The following is a 14971-nucleotide window of genomic DNA, read 5'->3' on the forward strand; positions in this document are numbered from 1 at the left end:
CACTCCGTCTCGCTTCGCCCCGAGCCAGCGCTTCTGTCTGGTATAGCCAAAGGACAGTCTCGACGGGTGGTTTTCCAGGTTGCTATTATTCCTCGTTGTCTTGTTTATTGATAGCCCTCGCTTTTTCTCTGACTCATCTTTCTACGACCTTCTTGTGGCTGTTTGCTGGCCTTTTGCCCACCCCCTCCATCTTCTAAACGGCACACGACTCATCTCGCTGATGAGACGGCCATTGCCTCCTATTCTCGATGATATTTAGTTCTGGTAGATTACAGTAATGTTAGTGCCCAATACCATCCTGAGACCTGCTTTCCTCTGCACTTGTGAATATTGGTGAAGTAGCTTGGCTCTCACGGGGTAACAAAGTCACTGACAACAAGAATTTCATTGACCATAACTAGACCCGCAAACCCTCCTTCTCTGACGTTCCTCTGCCTCACTTACATATGCTGCTTGATTGCTCTGATCGTTTTGCCAATCCTCCAGGCAATTAACTCTGGCAGGAGCATAGTCTGGCAAGCACTACTCGACTCGGCAACCGTCACCTCCGCGTTGATCGCATCCCCCAGCGTTTTCTCACCTTACCCATGACTGCTGTGGCTTCTCCTCCTAGTGTCCAATCCGGTCCACGCTTAGGATGGTATTCTGCTGGTAACAGTGGACAAGGTGGTTTTTCCTCTGCCAGTGCAGACGAGGTTTCACGGATGTTCATGCCTCGGAGAGGTATCCAGCGAACAAGCTCTTCCTCCTCTATTTCATCTTCCACTTCCTCTTCATCTACCGCCACCGTGCGCTCGCAACTCAGTAATGGTGACCAAAATTCCACCTCAGAATCGAACAGTGCACCTCCAGGGAAAAAGCCATCCAGATACGTTTGGTCCGGTTCGAAGGCGGAACCTGTTTCTGGAGTGACGAATGCTCGTACCCAGCCTGTGTCTGCACCACCCACCGGATCTGCAGCATCATCAGCAATGTCAGCCTTACATCAACCTTCTCCTGTTGTACCATCCCAACATGGCCTCCCCTCTTCGCAGCAAAATGGTATCCGTGGTGCAACTCGACCGAGCCCTAACGAACCGACAGCGATTCTGAGCTTGATCCCTTTGAATGGCACTTTTGAAAGAAAGCAGATTACAGTTCCTTATTTCCCAGAGCTGTTGCGCATAGGGCGCCAAACCAACGCGAAAACCGTTCCGTCTCCTGTAAATGGATATTTTGATTCAAAAGTATTATCGAGACAACACGCTGAAATTTGGGCCGATAGACAAGGGAAGATCTGGATTCGTGACGTTAAGTCGTCGAATGGCACCTTTGTCAATGGCCAACGTTTATCGCCTGAAAACACAGACTCGGTACCCCATGAGCTGCGGGAGCACGATACACTCGAGTTGGGTATTGACATTGTGAGCGAAGATCAGAAATCTATTGTGCACCACAAAGTTTCTGCAAAAGTTGAACACGCCGGGGTTTATGGACCCAATATAAATGTTTTGGACTTGAATTTTGGCGACATTGACCCAACCTCCGGAGGTGGCCTACTTCCTCACCATCTTACTCAGCCATTGACCCATATGCGAGGCCGCCAAGGAAGTACATCATCGGCGGCAAGCTCTCGGAGTTCCCAGGGGGTTAATGGGAATCACTTGAATGCATTGAACCAGCAAAGGCAGATAAATTACTGGTTGTCGCCGATATCCATTGAGCAAGTAGTAAAAAAACTTACGGTAACGATACCCTTACTTCAGTTCACCTGTTAAGCTCAGCTGACGTTCCTGTAGACGGAAGTGAAGCAAGCGAAGTATCATACACAAGACCTAGGCAAAACAAATGATTTCATAACGCACCTTGTCGCACGTGACGGCTTAGAGAAGGACCGTACTAAACTCTCACCCATCGATGCTCCTCCAGCCGGACGTCAAGTTAATGGCCGGCCAAAGGTGCATAGAAACGACTCATTCTCCCGATTTTCCGACCCTCCTGCCCCTCCTCCGCAACAACCTTTACCAGAGAAGCCCGATGTGGCCGGGCGTTCCAATCATTCCCAAGCTATATCGCCAATAAGACGTAGCGACACTGAGAAAGCGAGGTCTCCTGCAAACTCTGTTCGCGAGTCGAGTCAGATATTGTCGCTGATAGAAGCTCTTGCATCTGCAAAGAAGGAGCTAGATTTACAAGGCACTCGCGTTAAAGAGTTGGAAGAGTTGCTGCGCCACGAGAGAATTGCTCGCGAGACGGCGGAAGAGCGTGCTCGAAAGCTTGAAAACGAGCGTTCTGTACCAGTTGAACCACTATCAGTGGCCCAGATCGTCGAAGATGATGACGATATGTCTGTGACCACTGTTGTTGAGCCTCTGGATGAGAAACAGGTGAAAGCATCAGAGGTGTCGGAATCGTCTATCGAACTGCCGGCTTCTGATTCGGCTGCAAAAGAGCTACAGTTGCGGCTTGATACATTAATCTCCGAAATGGATGAAATGCGCAAGGAAGTTGACAAATATAAGCGTTCAGCGGAACAGGCCGAAGTCGAGGCTGCGAGGAGCCGAAAGACCCTTGCAGAGATGGTTGAGCAGGTTCGACGCGAGCGTGCTGATGAGGTTGCAAAGAAGCAAACCGAGCCAGAAGGCACGTCTTCCAATGTTCCCTGCGAGCCAGTATTTAGAAAAGAGAGCGAATCGCTTGATACAAGCGCACTCGAGGCGCTAGAAATGCGATGTCAGCCTATAGCAGCCACACGCATACAGGAGCTCGAACGAGCAGCCACCGCGTTCGCAAAGCAACGGCAGAAGCCAAGTATGTTTGAGCAGACAGCTCCTTATGCTTCGATGATCGGCGTTGTGTTACTTGGAGTTGGGATAATGGCGTATCTCAATGGATGGCAAAGGGGGGACAGATAATATTAAGTTTGTCCTCTTAGTAAAGAATATCATTATTGCATACCTTTTCGGTCCACATGAGACAAGGAATGGTTGCGTGCATTTTGAAATGAGGATGATATGATTGAATTATGGAGTCTTATCCCACATCTTCGCTCCTTGAACATAGTGTCCTTTCCTATGTTTCTTTCTATGGTATCCTTTTTTGTTTTTCCCCTTTTTCTCGGCTCACCTTTCTCCTTTGCTTTTTTTGGCCTTTTACAAGCGGGCTTGGGTGGTCATTTGGAATAAGCGATATCAGGATTCTATAATACTTCTGTGTACTGGTTTGTATCGTTCGATCGATCCCGCTGTTTTCTCTATTCGCCTTTTTCCGTTTAATTTTCTTTCGAGTGATTTTCGTGCTGCATCTAGTGACGTCTCCTGGAACAGCAGAAGATCATAATGATCAGTGGTCTCAAATTCGTCCCATCTTAAGCTTGCAATTCGTCTCTTTGCTCTTCTTTTCTTTTTCCTTTCCTCCTCTTTTTGCCTTGATTCCAGTTTCAACGTTTATTATACTCTTCTTATTATCGCCCATTCTTCAGCTTCAAGATATTTGTCTCTCTGTCTTCCGTATACATTCTTCCCCTTTCATATTTTGTTGCCATGAATACAATACCTATTTCTTCTAGCTTACTTTTGCTTTGATCCATTATTTTGTATCAGCGATTAATGTCCTTGTATGGCGTACCTATGGTGAAGTATCCAATTGCCCCTTTCTCCAGTCCCTTCATTGCTGTTTCATAATGATTGGTATTTGAAAAATTTTTCTGATCGAGAGACGAATGAATTTCCTTTTACCACTTATACAGCACCTTATTATACCGGGACTACACACGGGAATATTGATTTGCTAGTGTCTAAGCTCTGATAACTCGATTTCTACCTGGTACATACGAGGATGCTATGTATATCGGAGGCGATGTGGTAGGAAATGTAAATTACTATCAGACTTTTTTCTCCTGGATTTGGTTCGCTACATCCCGAATGGCTGTCTTGCGGAGTTCCAATCATGTTTGGCGCCGCAATCATCTTTCACCCTATCAAATGCCCCATTTGCTTAAGCGCGCTCATGCGCTATGACCAACACCGTCGCAGTCGGGGAGCACACTTCAACCAATCCTGCGTCGCGAAGATGCGCCGCACGTACCCCTTACCACCATGAGGGTAAACCCCCCGTGGCTTGGATCATGCGTCCCATCACGAGAGCCGTCCAAAAAGGTCTGCCTGTGGAGTTGAATCATGCGTCCATCAGAGTGAGATGTTGCACGAGCGTTTAAGCTGTTCATGCGTTGCGGCGTGACGGGTGTCTGCTTTCTGGCGTTTCCTCTTAATACGAGGGATTGCGTAGCGGCTTTGGTTTCCCCACCTAAAAGACCTGGTCTTTGTCTTAGAGGTTTGGTGCCTGCGATGGTTCTGGAGCTGGTGATTTGCTGGCTGGATGGCAGGGCGCACTCGCACCCCGGACGCTGTGTGAGGGGAGCGGGGTGCGCGAATTGAAAAGGCATTCTCTGCTTCTCTCTTGTTGAAAGAATTTTAGTTGGGCTGATTTGAGAAGAATGAGAGAAGGAAGTATAAATTTGCTCCTCTTCTATTGCTTTGGAAATCCTTCTTGATATCCAATTGTGCCGGTCCACCTTGACTGTGTCTTGAGAAACTGCAACCTTACTTCTCTCTACTCTTTGAATTCGCCTTGTCTGCTTGATATATCCCGGAGGATAACTGCCTATTCACAGCGCTCAAAGTATCTCGCGGCCGAGAAATCGTCGATATCTTTCATAGACCCACTCTCCATCCCCAATCATGGCCTCAGTCGCCCAAGACACTGTTGCCCTCCAAGACATTGAGACCCTCGTCAAAACTGACGTTGCCACCGTGATAGCTGCTGAAATCACCAGCCAAATCATCTCCAGGCCTCCCTTCCTCACTATCCCCGGCGTCTTCAACGTCCGTGACATCGGCCAGCCCACCGCCACTCCCCCAGTTCGCACCAACTTCCTCTTCCGGTCCGGCCTGATCTCCTCCATCAACGACGCCGGCAAGATCAAGCTCGCTTCCGAACTCGGTGTTAAAAAGGTATTCGATCTGCGGTCCGCGGGCGAGCGGGAGAAATTGGGTGTTCCGCAGATTGAAGGGGTGGATATCCGGTGGTTGCCGCCGGCGCAAGACCCGCGGCCGGTTGTGTTCAGTGACTTTGGTGCAGAGGATGGTGGGTTGAACGCCATGTTGGATATGTATAAAGATATATTGATCACCCATGTACCTGTGTTTAAGGAGGTGTTTGGACATATCAAGGATGAGGCGGACAAGCCTGTTTTATTTCATTGTGCAGGTGGGTAGTGTCACAGTCTCTTTTCCTTTTCTGTTTCCTTCTTCCACCCCCCACAAAAACCTGGTTTTTGGCATGTTTCAATGTAGCTTTTTGCTAACGTGGTGTAGCTGGGAAGGACCGTACTGGAGTGCTCACGGCGCTGATCTTGCGCCTTGCGGGTTGTGCTCCTGATATTATCGCGCGAGACTATACTCTCACTCGTATTGGAGTCGAGCCCGCTCGCGACATCATCTTGAAAGATCTCCTTTCAGGCATGTTCACGTCTGACCCGGCCATGCAGAAGGGTGCTGCGGGACTGTGCAGCGCCAATTATGAGACCATGGTTCGGTTCCTTGAAGATCTGGAGAAAAACTACCAGGACGGTGCGGAGGGATATGTTAAGAGCGTGTTGGGATTTTCTGACGATGATGTCGTGAAGATTAAGAAGAACTTGACGGCTTAATAAACTGGTAATTGGAGGGCACGCATTCTCCGAGATTTTCCCTGTGATGCTACCATCCAATCTTGATTAGTGCTGAATAGAGTTTTCTTGGATTATCCGTGATCAACACCAATGACCTTCTTGATACCTACAATCTGAGAGGCTCGAGAGAATATGTGAATTCGTCGAACATTAACTACAATAGTTATGCATGAGAACCTGATATGAGGGGGTGGGCCAGAGTCCTGGTGTCCATGTCCTTGCTCCGGACGCTTCTGAAGCTCGTCAGAGCTTTTCACCTTGATCTTCTTTTCGAGTATTTTTATCCATATTTTGGAGGGCGTTCCCTAAGTTTTAGTGACATGTTTCTAGACAAGAATTCAGGATAATAGATGCTTTTACGGAGTACATGCTCGTTTATTAGGTGGTAGCAGAACAGTTATCGAAAATAAGGGAAAGACTGATAGGCCATCACATACTCAACTTCCTAACAAATTGCCAAAGAATTGTGCAATGAAATGGAAAAAAAGGAACGAGCTGACTACCGATAGGTATTTACATGCATATCTAGCTAACATACCTCCAGCATTTCTCACGCGCGATGTTCATCCAGAAAAAAAGGCATTACATACCTTTTAACGACTCGAGGCCGCGCTGAAGTCAAAATTGGAAAGTAATTCCATAACCTCATTGACATAGTCATCGCCATCGTATCTCTGAATCACACCAAGAATCGAATGCCACTTTGAAGTATTCTCATCCATGTATGGCGGCAAGCCAGTGAATGGAATAGCTGGATCATATTTCTCTAGACACTCCAAAGCCTCCTTGTATCCTGGCAAACCCGTGTGTTGTCCCAGCCAGGCGTGCACCCCATGGACGGCGCTTTCAAGCGCGCCAACGACCCACGCGTGATGGGGACTGGCTGCTTCGCCAATGATCACGAAGTCACCGGAAGGTTGGATCAATTTGTTCCACATGCTGCTGAACTGTTGGGGGCGGAAGAAGCCAAAAGCACCGGTGGCATTTGGTTCCTTGTACCAATCGAAGGAGTGGTGGTCCAGATATAGACCGCTAATGAGCTGGTAAATGTCTTCCTCACTCTTTTGCTCGGTTTTGTGAAGGCGAGCGAGATCACGGAGGAGGACTTCCTTGAGCTCTGATTCCTCTTGGATTTTCTGTGAGTGGTTAGGATTGGAGGAGAATAGAGAGGCGATGCGTTCTGCGTCTTGTTGCCACGTATAAGAGCAGAGTAGGACTGCAGGCTTGTCGGCAGGGTCGTTAATATTGTATGATGGATAAACGCAGGTGCGGATGGTTAGATCTGAATGGCCGAGACCACCTTTGACAGTATGATTTCCTAAGTCATGAATCCACCATGGACGGCTAAACTTGATCCCAACCTTGCAAGCTGCTCCATATGAAAGCGAGCGAGCTGCTTGCTTGGTGGCGTAGTTGAGCGCCGCCTTGGAGGTGTCTATTCGCCTCAAACAGCCGAGAGGCACGGAGCTAAAGACTCCAGAGTATGTCAATGACGCCGCCGAGCCGTTTTTAGCCCTGACATCAATCTCCATAGTATTCGCGTCCTTCTTTCTGATTGCAGTTACGGTGGATTCGTAAGCGGGTTTATAATGAAGCTTGGCTTCCATTCTTTTAGCTATCTCCTGAGCACCTCCAAGGACGCAATACCACTTTGTCTCGTCATCAAACTCAAAGTCCAATGACTCTAGAACGGTTTCGCTGTGAGCTTGATCGTACCAATTGGTACCCCTGAAAGAATATTAGTCTAACCCTGTATAAGACGGTCAAAATACGTACCCATTAAACGTCTCCATCCACTCAATGGTATCGTAGTTATAGGGTGGTTGTGGAATGCCACGGGAAGACGTGGAAGACGTGGAGGCGTTGGACGCCTTCCTACGTTCCGGATTTTAGTTGTGATCTTAACATCTGGCGGAGGGAAGTGCTTACACGCCTAGAAACTGGCGGGTGCTGTAGGTATCATATGTCATCAAGAGATCCCATCCCTGGTGACCCGGAGGGTCAGATTTTGCATCCTTCCTCAACATCTCTCTCAAGGGTTCAATGGTGCTCATCATGACACTGTCAGGAGAGTTCTGAAAAATGCTAGATGGAGAAGCTTTCAGTTTCCGGAATTAACGAGGAATTTGCTCTGTGAGAAACATACTTTGCAGGAATTGTCCCTGTAGTATTGATTTGGAATGGATCTCCTCCCTTTGCCTGTGCCTGGATGGCGTTGTAATTACCCCACATTGTGATATCATTATAATGCCACGGTTCACCTGAGGGGCTGTCGCTTTTCATGTAGTAAGGGATTAGAGATCCTAGCGGAGTAGATTCCCCTAGATCCCTTTTCTCCATACCAAGGTTTTTGAAGAGAGCGAATACCCTGGTCAAAAGTTAGTCGTGTGCGACAAGATAACCTTAGAATGCGGACTACCTACCTTCGCATAACCGGATTATCGGGGAATCTCATTGCTCCAACATCGTAATAGTCATGAGGCTCCTTGCTGAAATGGTGAGTGTAGAGCCTGCCACCGACTCTGTCCCTTGTAGAAGCTTCGAGAATATCATAATGAATGTGGGATTTGTGCTTGCTGAAAACATTGTCGTTAAGATAATCAAATATCATGCCGGTAAATAGACCAGCGGCTCCAGCGCCGATGATTCCAACCTTAAGCTCCAACTGTTTATTCGGCTCTTCTGGCAATGGTTGGGGGGTTTGGAGTCCATCAGTGTCTAGGCCATGCTTATCAAGCTCGTCGAAGACACCCCGGATGGCATGTTTGTTAGCCCACTGGTCTCTAATGGAGACTTCTGAGTTAATATCTAAAAACATGATGTGGTTTTGAATAACACAAACACTAGAGAGTTGATTGAATTTGAGCCTACATCGAAGCGCAATAGAAAGGCTAAAGGAGCATGAGGGTTTAGGTATTTGCTTTTATAGTGGTCTGGCTCTTCATTAGCTGTGGGCGTGGGCGGATTCGGCCATCACAAAACGGCCCCGTCTGAATCTCGAAGAACTGGCGGGCTTAGGCAGGAATGCAGAAGCTGTGTTCAGACAATCAAGCCTGAACTAAAATGTAGGCCGCGTTCTCGAGAGCCCACTCCCAATGAATTCCCGTAAAAATTTCATTGCGCACAGGGATCCCATGTTCGGTGTGCCAAACTTGAGCCAAAGCGTGCTCTAGATCGAACTTATGGTGAACCTGTGGGGAAAGACAAGTTCAATTTGAAGGACAGATGGGGTGTGATGAGACGACTTGTCCTGGGGGTTGGATAGTGTCCTCTCTGCCAATGAGTTGCCATTTTGTAACGGCTTGGGTAGAATATGCATCAGACACAGCCAGCCACAGGATGAGGGGCAGACTGCATCAACGTGAGGATGATGAATGGATATCTTCCTGGATGAAACGTGATTGACTGCTGGTGCTGTTGGTGACAAGTCCTGACCCCTCACCATCTTTTTTTCATCCCTGTCAAACCTACGCAGCTGTGGCGTTTTTCCTTTGTAGGTATGAATATGAAGAACATCCAAACATTCCACGCTGACAGCACAGGGTGCCTCTTTAGCAAGAATAGGATGATTTTGGTCTCGAGATATTTAGATTAGCGGTATTGTTGGTTGGAGGGGGGGTGTGTCGGGGTCGTGAAAACCCACTAAACCGGCCAGCAAAACTGTTGGGTGGATAGGCAGGGGGCCGAAGTGAGGGTTCCAATTTGATGTTTCTTTTGTCGGAATACTATTGTTGAGGTTGTAGTGGTCAGTCACTCAAATGATGTAGAGCCGGAGTAAACTGCATACCTCTCAAAAACTGCTCAGTTCATCCGTAACTCTGGAGCTAGCATTAAATATGAGCTCATTGGTCTCGTTCCATCCTTGAATAGCTGGACAACGAGGTTTAGATCTTGCTGCTCTACAATAGGTACCATCTGCATGAGAGATTGATTAGTGCTCGTTGATGTTCTCTACTCCGAAGGGTTGATTTTTGCCCGGAAATGATATTGCCGATCCAGTCAATTCCTGATCTTGGGTGAACATGCCTGCCTCTTCGACAGAAATATGCGAGTATGGGTGGGGACTAGAGTGATAACGGTGTGTTGACCTTCTCCGGGGTGAAATGGACAAACAATTGTTGCTAAAGGCAGAATTAATCATGGCTTTGTGCGCCTAGAGCTCTGTCAGCTTCACTATTCATCTCTACTAGTATCTTCCACATTCACGTTCAAACTTCCAAGACCTCAAACGGTAGTTTTCCTTTTTTCTTTTTTTCCTCTCCCCCCCCCCCCCACCCCCACCAAAAACATCTTTGTGCCCCATCGACATCTCATTCGGCCAGGGGCATTGATCCCCGGGGACCCGTGAAAGCCGTAGAGCATCCTTGATAGTCCGCAAAACCTTTGCTTGGGGCCGTTGGTACACAATTCCGAGGCACAACACTCCTGAGATGAATGAGAAGGGCAGCCACCGATCTCGAAAAACTCCTGGTTTTCCCGTAGCATCATTGAGTACTATTGGAAGTATCGTACATGCTTGGATAGGTTGCAATGCGTTTTGAGGACATTGAAATTTGACATAAGGCCTCCTTGTAGCTATATAAGTCATGGGTCAGCTATCCTCTATTTCCTCGGTTTCCGGAAATCAACTTGCCTTCAACGCTCTGAATGATATTCAGTGTATTAGCTATGCCCAACAGCCTACTCATAAATACGTATTCGTGCAATTTCCTCTATTGCCCTGAGTTGTTGAATAAGAAAACTCCGGTGCTAGCAAGGAACATATGCCTGGCTGAAGGAGGGTTGCCTATCGATATCCATACAGGTCATGCTAGCTTTCTTCAATAAAGGAGTCTTCACAGCGTGTCAGGCATTGAACTGATTTTGTCATGCTTCTGTAGCCATGGGACATTCACTCCCCGTCTTGCATGCCAGCAATGCATGGGATTGAGGGAGGCAAGCATCTAGCCATAAAGCACTGTTTGGACGGTAAATGGCAACGAGCAATATCGGAGGTGGAAAGGCAATGAAATTCGGGGCCGAGACCGGTTTAGAATTATGTATTCGAGATAACCTTCAGAGAGGTGATTAACTCAGTTAGTTGCGAGCGAAAGATTTGGGTAAAGCGCCTTCTATACGTAGTACACCAATACCCTGGCTATACGCTAGTTCTACTATGATTTCAGCGCAAAACGACCGGATTGAAAGGTGTGGAGTTGAGTTGCTCTGCGCACACTATTATGGCGCTATTACCCGAATGTGTTGCTACGACAAAAGCAATGCGGGACATGGCCAGTGTAGGATATAACTGACTCTGCTCGAGTTTGGTAGAGACAAGAGCAGTGAATCCACTGTGCCTTGTTATAGCAGAGGAGAATATTTCCGAGCCGAACCAATACCGGGGGCGGGTCCTCACTATCTGCTGCCGTGGCAATGATACTTTGTATGGTTTCCTGTGTGTGGCACTGGCTTGAGCAGGATCCAAGGTCACCGCGGGGGAAAATTTGGGACTGCGCGAAGAGCGACGACGGCGGGGACATAGGCCAATGCGGAGATCTTTCCCCACGGAGAGTACCAGAGACCTCATATCAAACCTGGATAATAATGTCAGTGCGGAGTACGGAGTACTGGGTATGAAGTATATGTGATAATAACGACGATAAGATAGTATTATTTGTCAGGAAGATACGAAGTGGAAGGCCGAGTAATATTAACAATAAAATCTCATATGGAAAAGCGTCCGTCTGTCCATCCAAACCGACGGGTTTTCGGGCAGAGATTAAAGGGGCGAACCAGACAAATCTCAAACCGGCAATTTCCGTTCTTCAAGATCCGATGAGAGAAAAATGCGCAAAGGAGGAGAGGAGCACTTAAAACGTGCTTCATCCCGCGGCGATGTATCATAAAGGCGTCCTTTTCTGCAGAATAGAGCAGGGGAGATACCTTTCTTTCTTCCTTTCTTTTCCTTTTCTTGATCAGGGTGATCAGAACTGTGGAGAGACTCTGTATTCCTTTGGCGTAATAATATTAACAAACTGGGCCTGCGATAAGCTGGGCTCCCCTGGTCGGCGGAAAAGATCCATGTTCGATGCCGGCGGTCATCGAGGGTGAGGGGTGGGGGGAGAGGGAGTTCAGCAGGAGATTTTCTCTAAAAAACTATCATTGAATTTGGGTGTTTGCTCGTGAGTTTCGAGAGAGGAGTATCGGCACGGCGGATGGGCCCACCCGAGCCAGAGGGTCCTCGCTTCGTGACATCACGACGGGACCTCTTTTCGCTGTTAGTTCGCAGGTGTTTGGCGTTGGAGTTCTAGTGCCGTTCGCCCCTTGCATGGCGGAATAGACTAGGCCAAGCTGGGACTAGCCGCAGTCCGCTTCGGGGAGCAGGTCAAGTGATCTGCTGTGATCTCCATGAAGCTCGGCGTCCATCAGTCCACTCTGCCGACTTCCAGCGCCCGGATCAACCCTCCTCGAGCCCGGGATATGAGGAGCATGCGTTTGATTGAGAAGTCTTTACTAAGGGACGGAGCGTCCCCCGATGATCTCCTCATCACTTGCAGGAGCCAAGTTTGATCCCACCCGGCGAGATACACATACGTCATTTCACAGGCAAGTAGAAAGTGAAACTCTAGCTTCAAGGATATATTCAAGGTGAGAAGTACGAGGACAAGCGCAAATTGCCGGGCCCAACAAACGAGCTATTCTCATTAACTTCTCTAAAGTCGGCGACCAACGACTGGCTGTTCTTCTCGCTAGCTACCCAAGCTGGCAACGCACGCACGGCCTACTCGTTATGTTCTGTGCACGTACGGAGTAGGGAGGACCTCGAATCCAAATGAAAAACTTTAAGCGAAGGTTGCGATTGCTACCAATAATTGGGAGAGGTTAACCCGGGTAAACACAAAAAAAGGTCTTCAGTCTCAATAAAAAGTACGACATGCGTTAGCTAGCGCTGCGACGGGCCTCTTGAAACGCTGTTGAGGTCGGATTAAGGTTTGATAGCGCAGCGTTCACCACGTGCTAGTCTGCGGATTTCTTCAGAACTCGCTGCGCCAAGCAGTTCGGATCAACTGAGCCGGAGCAACCGGGGTGCCAGCGAACGGACAAGCGCTCGGAGTCGTATCAGCTGCGAATACGGAGTCATGAAAGTCGGTAAACGTCGTACCAACGTCCTATCTGCACGGACGAGCATGATACATGGTACCTAGTTACATGCCCAGGCATGTCATAGGACACCAGGGTATCTATCCTACGAATTGCGCACGTTCCAGAATCCGTCGGTGAAAACTCAAACCTCCCGCGCGTTGGCCGTTTCTCTCATCCTTTCGAGGAGCTGGAACAGGGCGATCCACAAGCCGGACTTGTGATTCGCTCCAGGTAAACCTTCCTGGTGGGAAGCAAAGTTTCGGTCGAAGCTTCGAAGAATTTTGGTCATCGGGAGTAAAAAAAAAAAAAAAGGAAAAGAAAAAGAAAAAATAATTTCCATTTTCGCCTCACTTCCTCTCCGGTTTGTCGTTTGATTAGTATTTGAGTTCTTCAACTCCCTTCTCCCGGGCTCATTGGGTATTCCTGTGACTGTCGCTTTTGCAATAATTTCTTTTCCCTGCTTCCCTTGCCATATCCTCATACCAAAACTCTGCAGTGCTTTAGGATATGGGCTGATTCCCATCGGACACTCTCGTTTTCTTGTTGTTTAGTTTCTTGCTTGGATACCGTAAAGGATACCCAATCCATTCGTCATAATTATTTCTCCTATAACCACTATGCTTCCTCCTTCTAATATCCTTGTTCTCGGTGGCGGCATTGCGGGCATTGCCGCCGCCCTTGCCCTATCCAAACAGCTCACTCCGCTTAATCCCGATGTCAAAATCACCATCTACGAGCTCCGCGATGTACCCTCTACCTCCGGCGGAGCTATCAATCTCACTCCCGTCGCCCAAAGGCACCTTGCCCAGCTTGGTGTCATCGAGGAACTCGATAGAATGGGCCCCGATGCAGGCGTTGACGTAGACGGGATAGAGTACTACTCCATCCACAGCGGCCGGAAGATGGGAAACGTCGATTTTGCCGGTAAGAATGGTCGGGGCTACGGTGGGTACAAGGGTAGAAGAGTGATGCGAATCTGTCTCCATCTCGCCATGTTAGCTGCAGTGGAGAGGGTCGGTAACGTCTCGGTCGAATTTGGCAAGAAAGTGATTGGAGGAGTAGAATCAGAGAAAAGCGTCACTATATTCTTTGCAGATGGTGGGAGTGCAACAGGTGATTTGGCGGTTGGATGCGACGGAGTTCACTCCAACACTCGCACAAAGATCGTCGACCCCGAAAGGCCTTCCGAGTATACCGGTATATCCTTTATACAAACCACGATACAGACAGACAAAATAGAATCGCCCATCCACTTCAAGGCCACTGCGATGAACCGATCGAGGCGAGGTGCTCTATTAACTACGTTCTGTGATTTGCAGAAGACCGAGATTTTTGTCGCTGGGTTGGTACAGATAGACCCTTCCCTTCTGTCAACTGATGCCTGGAGGCAAGAAGGAACGGGTAGCTTCAGGCCAAGGTGGACCCCTTTGAGAGCCCTTCGCGATGATATCCGTGGGCGATTCGGGGAGTCCGTAATACCGTGTATTCGCGAAATAGTCGAAAAGGCTGAAGGGTGGTCGATATATCCGGTATATCAGCTTGCTCCTGGAGGCAAATGGTCGACAGAGCGGATAATATTATTAGGCGATGCGGCGCACGCGGTATGTAATCTTGAAAGTGCCTGGCTTGCAAACGCTGTATCGCTGACAGTGAGTGTGTAGATGCCACCTCGTGATGAATCGGCCGCATATGCTCTTGATGATGCTATCCTGTTCGCTCGTGTGCTCGCTGTCTATTACGGCCAGCCTCTCCACGATGCGTTTCAAACCTACGATAACATCCGCAGGAAGCCTATCAACGACGCCTACAAGGATTCTGTTGCCGGGTGGGCAAACAATAGAGATCATGGCAAGTGGGCAAGTAGACTAGAGGAATGGCTGACGCCGTGGCACCTCAGACGAAGAAAGAGAGCCAGAGTGGGCGCCTGGGTATTTGACGCCCATTCTGTGGAGATTCCACCACCTAAGCATTGGAAGGAGATCGATACGTGGTCATAAACAGCAACACCTCTTTTTCAGTCTTTCCTTAAATGTTTTCTTTCTCTTTTTCTTTTCGACATTTTTTCCTTTGTGTGCTTTCTGCCCTTGTTAAAATGCATCGGGAGGCGTCTCGTTTTGGGGTCTTAGTTTCGGAGTGGGC

At 48.4% G+C, this 14971-nt stretch overlaps 5 protein-coding genes across 5 annotated transcripts; 3 read left to right on the forward strand and 2 right to left on the reverse strand.

Moving 5' to 3' along the window:
- The first annotated feature begins 39 nt into the window (after positions 1-39).
- D8B26_001386 (uncharacterized protein) lies at positions 40-3696 on the forward strand. The gene is made up of 3 exons (XM_003065395.2): positions 40-279; positions 402-1724; positions 1779-3696. Exons 2-3 carry the CDS (start codon positions 588-590, stop codon positions 2892-2894), a joined length of 2253 nt encoding a protein of 750 aa, XP_003065441.2. The 5' UTR covers positions 40-279; positions 402-587; the 3' UTR covers positions 2895-3696.
- Positions 3697-4149: 453 nt separating this feature from the next.
- Positions 4150-5834, forward strand: D8B26_001387 (uncharacterized protein). The gene is made up of 2 exons (XM_003065396.2): positions 4150-5247; positions 5355-5834. Exons 1-2 carry the CDS (start codon positions 4719-4721, stop codon positions 5687-5689), a joined length of 864 nt encoding a protein of 287 aa, XP_003065442.1. The 5' UTR covers positions 4150-4718; the 3' UTR covers positions 5690-5834.
- Positions 5835-6303: 469 nt separating this feature from the next.
- On the reverse strand, positions 6304-8528 carry D8B26_001388 (uncharacterized protein; the record flags this gene model as incomplete). The annotated part of the gene is made up of 5 exons (XM_003065397.2): positions 6304-7438; positions 7487-7585; positions 7640-7795; positions 7857-8078; positions 8134-8528. The coding sequence occupies 5 exons, from the start codon at positions 8526-8528 to the stop codon at positions 6304-6306; spliced, it is 2007 nt and encodes a 668-aa protein (XP_003065443.1).
- Positions 8529-10451: 1923 nt separating this feature from the next.
- D8B26_001389 (uncharacterized protein) lies at positions 10452-11786 on the reverse strand. The gene is made up of 2 exons (XM_066123522.1): positions 11633-11786; positions 10452-11283 (listed from the first exon to the last, which is right to left on the reverse strand). The coding sequence occupies exon 2, from the start codon at positions 11274-11276 to the stop codon at positions 10872-10874; it is 405 nt and encodes a 134-aa protein (XP_065979596.1). The 5' UTR covers positions 11277-11283; positions 11633-11786; the 3' UTR covers positions 10452-10871.
- Positions 11787-13449: 1663 nt separating this feature from the next.
- On the forward strand, positions 13450-14849 carry D8B26_001390 (uncharacterized protein; the record flags this gene model as incomplete). The annotated part of the gene is made up of 2 exons (XM_003065398.2): positions 13450-14433; positions 14494-14849. The coding sequence occupies 2 exons, from the start codon at positions 13450-13452 to the stop codon at positions 14827-14829; spliced, it is 1320 nt and encodes a 439-aa protein (XP_003065444.2). The 3' UTR covers positions 14830-14849.
- Between the last annotated feature and the right edge of the window lie 122 nt (positions 14850-14971).

The sequence above is a fragment of the Coccidioides posadasii genome, chromosome 1 (assembly GCF_018416015.2).
Source record: "Coccidioides posadasii str. Silveira chromosome 1, complete sequence".
NCBI classification, from domain to species: Eukaryota; Fungi; Ascomycota; class Eurotiomycetes; order Onygenales; family Onygenaceae; genus Coccidioides; species Coccidioides posadasii.